The following is a 3,482-nucleotide window of genomic DNA, read 5'->3' on the forward strand; positions in this document are numbered from 1 at the left end:
TAAATTAATAATAATAATTTAAAAAAAGCTCCTTTTCGGGATATTACCAGTGTTCCACCGATCAAAAATTTTAAAGATATATATAACTTCATTGACTGCAAAAAGGAGTCGGCGAGTAATAGAAGATAGAAGATGGAGGGGATCTTTTATTGCCATTTATCTAAAGGATTTTTTTTTGTAAAATATAAATACAAATGATAGCGTATGTAATTACAAAGTTTTCGACACGTCTCCAAAAACAATAAACACACAAGTCAGAAACAAAGTTACTGAAATCGTCAACTCATTATTTACAACTTCAAGCGTGTCTGTGTCCTAACAAAGCTCCGATATTAGTATCTTACACTTCATTTTGAATATTTACCCCCGAAACAAAGCCACGGTTTTTAAAATAGCTTACATTTGTAATTATAAATAAGTGGAAAAAAAAAAATAAGTGAAAAAAAAAAAAAGTTAAAAACCGTGTTTGCAAGTTAGGACCCCGTTCCCCCCCCCTCCCCCCCCCCCCCCCCCAAAAAAAAAAACCAAAACAAAAACAACTCAAAACCACAGAAAATCATTAAAGCGTTCATCCCCCCGCAAACACGGAACATGGATGAGTGTAGAACCCAGCCGCGAAGTGCACTAGTTAAAGTCACGACTAACGGACGACTCTCCCGCACAGCGCTACGAGACAGCGCTACGAGACAGTGCTACGAGACAGCGCTACGAGGCGAAAACACCAACAGCTTCAAATCCTGAACTACTGCAGACACAGCTGTACATTCGTCTCCTGCGGAGAGCAGTTAGCATCGGTAAATAAACACCCCACCAAAAACAAAACAAAACAAAAAAAAACAAATGATATAGATTTTTATATTTATAGTCTATTTATATCCATATATATATTTATATCTATAATCACAAATTAAAATACAGGAACTGTATAGTTATTTATATTTATATATATATATATATATGTATATACTTATAAAACATCTCTCAAACGGAAGAGTCCTTCTCTACAATCGTAGGTTCGTTCCTCCACCCAGCAGGGGGCGACGGTAATCCATGTCTGAGGTTCGCGCACTTTCGCGCTCGTCTCGTTCGGTTATGTACATTTCACTTCTGCAGTTTTAAAGGCTAGCATGGTTGCTAGGAGCACGAGAACGGAGGAGACCACTGCGAGTTCGGTAACGTCCGCGGCCCGTTGCTAGGAACACGAGAACGCTGTGGGGGGCGCGTGATGTCATGAGGGGAGTACCGGACCCTTTCTGCAGGCATTGCTAGGAGACGAGCGCGGTGTCCCGAAGGGAGTTCCGGTTTCGCCTTCAGCCGCTGCCGCCAGGGTGAGTGTTCAAATCACCTCCGGAATGCCGCGGACAGGGTTCCCGGCCCGTTGTCTCCTGCAGGGTCCAGGGCTCGGGGGCCCGTGCCGGCGGGTCGGCGTGCGTTTAGCGTCACAAGCGTGGCTTAAAGGCCGACGGCTCCCAGCGGTCGTCCAGGTACTCGAGCGACGACCCGAGCAGGGCGACCAGCTCCGCGCTGATCTCCACCAGGTCCAGCAGCTCCTTGCTGTCCGGCAGGAAGCCGTCCAGCTCCTCGGGGCAGGAGAATAGCTGGCTCAAGGACACCTGCTTGTAGAACTCGGCCTCGGCGATGGTCACCACCTCGATGTGGGAGAACGTGGCGCGGAAGGTCCTGGCCGACATCTTGAGGCGCTTCAGGACGTCGGAGAGCAGGAGCCAGTTCCTGGGCCTGAGAGAGAGAGAGAGACGGATTGTTATAGGAGAGTATATATTTATTATATATATATATTTATATTTATATACACTCGTTCATAGCGCCCCCTAGCACTAGCAACGCTCCTGACACTAGGAGGGTAAGAACACACATCCCCTCCGATACATGTGAAGACAGACACCGCCTCCTTTCCAACTGCAGCCAGGCAGCCGACACACTCTGAGGAAAGCGCCAGGTCCCCGGCTACACCTCACCACATAACAGACGCCTGTCTAACATCGCTTAAGAGTGACGAGGGGAGAGAGAGAGAGAGAGAGAGAGCGCCACCTACCCACCCGGAGCTCAGATTGTGCTCTCTCTGAATCCAGCTACTGATGGCAAAGAGAGAGAGAGAGAGAGAGGGGGGGGGGGGGGGGGGGATGGAGGAGAGAAAGAGAAATAAGCGCGAGAGCGAGAGAGACAGAGTGAGAGCGCGAGAGAGTGGGCTATAGATAGAGGAGCTGGTGGGAGGGTTCGTGCTGATGAGTGAACCTTTCTGTCTTTCTCCTTCCTTTCGCTTACCGACGGCGAGTGTGTGTGTGTGTGTGTGTGTGTGTGTGTGTGTGTTTTCACTCCTCTCATCGAAAACAAGGCAATGTTTATGCAGATGTTCTGAAAGCAGTACAGGCCTCTCTCTCTCTCTCTCTCTCTCTCTCTCACACACACACACACACACACACACACACACACACACACACACAATTAGAAAAGCAGACTCCAATACACAAAAGACTCTCAGACTCGCTCCTAAATACAATAGGTTACACACACACACACACACACACACACATAGACAAAGCCCGTCTCTCTCTCTCTCACACACACTTTGGGAAGAGCGGTAACAGGCAGTGCTCAGTCGATGGCACTTGAGGCAGTCTGTGGGCACAGCGGAGCGACGGCAGCATGAATAGAGAGAGAGAGAGAGAGAGTGTGACTGAGAGTGTGTGTGTGCGTGTGTGTGTGGTGAGTGGTAGAGCGGAGAGGCCCCACCGCACAAGAGAGCCATTAATACTGCATCAGCCAGCAGCACACAGCGAGCGAGCGAGCGAGAGAGAGAGAGCGCGAGAGCGAGACGGAGATAGAACAGAACGGAACAGGGGGATGGGGGGGGGGTGGAGGGGGGGGTGGGGGTAGCTTGGAGACAAGAACCCAAAAAAATAAAAAAATAAAAAAAATCACACACACACACACACACACACACACACAGGCAGCAGCTGAGAGAGAGAGAGAGAGAGAGAGAGAGAGAGAGAGAGAGAGAGTGGAAAGGAAAGCGAGATAGGCTTCTGATATGTGTGTGTGTGTGTGTGTGTGTGTGTGTGGCTGGGACGTAGACAGAGTGGGAGGTAATTAGCTGTGTCTGTTTAGCGGCACGTCGCTCGCGCTCAACCATGCCGAGCCTCTGTCTCTTGCTCTCTCTCTCTCTCTCTCTCTCTCTCTCTCTCTCAGTCACGAGCCTCCACAGCTAATCTAGCACTGTGTCCTACTTCGTCTCTCCCGCATTTACTCTGCTCCCCGGGGCGATGCCGCCTCCACCAGGTGTGACGGGTTCACCCCCGCTAAGCTAATCGCCTCATCAATACTCATTAATAATCGCCAATCCTTCCTGAAACCGAGCTTTAGGGCCAAACACTGACTCACGCAGTTTTCCCACGGGTGTCTTTAGGTTCCCACCGGAGCCACAAGGCCAATGCAGCTCTGGCGTAGTGCTAGAGCTACTAGCG

At 49.6% G+C, this 3,482-nt stretch overlaps 1 protein-coding gene across 1 annotated transcript in view; it reads right to left on the bottom strand.

Annotated features, from left to right (window-relative positions):
* Window positions 1-516: 516 nt before the first annotated feature.
* bcor (BCL6 corepressor) overlaps window positions 517-3,482 on the bottom strand; it is a 50,899-nt gene continuing 47,933 nt past the window's right edge. The window contains 1 exon segment of the mRNA XM_072671446.1: window positions 517-1,737. Within this exon segment, the coding sequence (XP_072527547.1) occupies window positions 1,440-1,737 (298 nt within the window). The 3' untranslated portion in view covers window positions 517-1,439.

The sequence above is a fragment of the Salminus brasiliensis genome, chromosome 25 (assembly GCF_030463535.1).
Source record: "Salminus brasiliensis chromosome 25, fSalBra1.hap2, whole genome shotgun sequence".
NCBI lineage: Eukaryota > Metazoa > Chordata > Actinopteri > Characiformes > Bryconidae > Salminus > Salminus brasiliensis.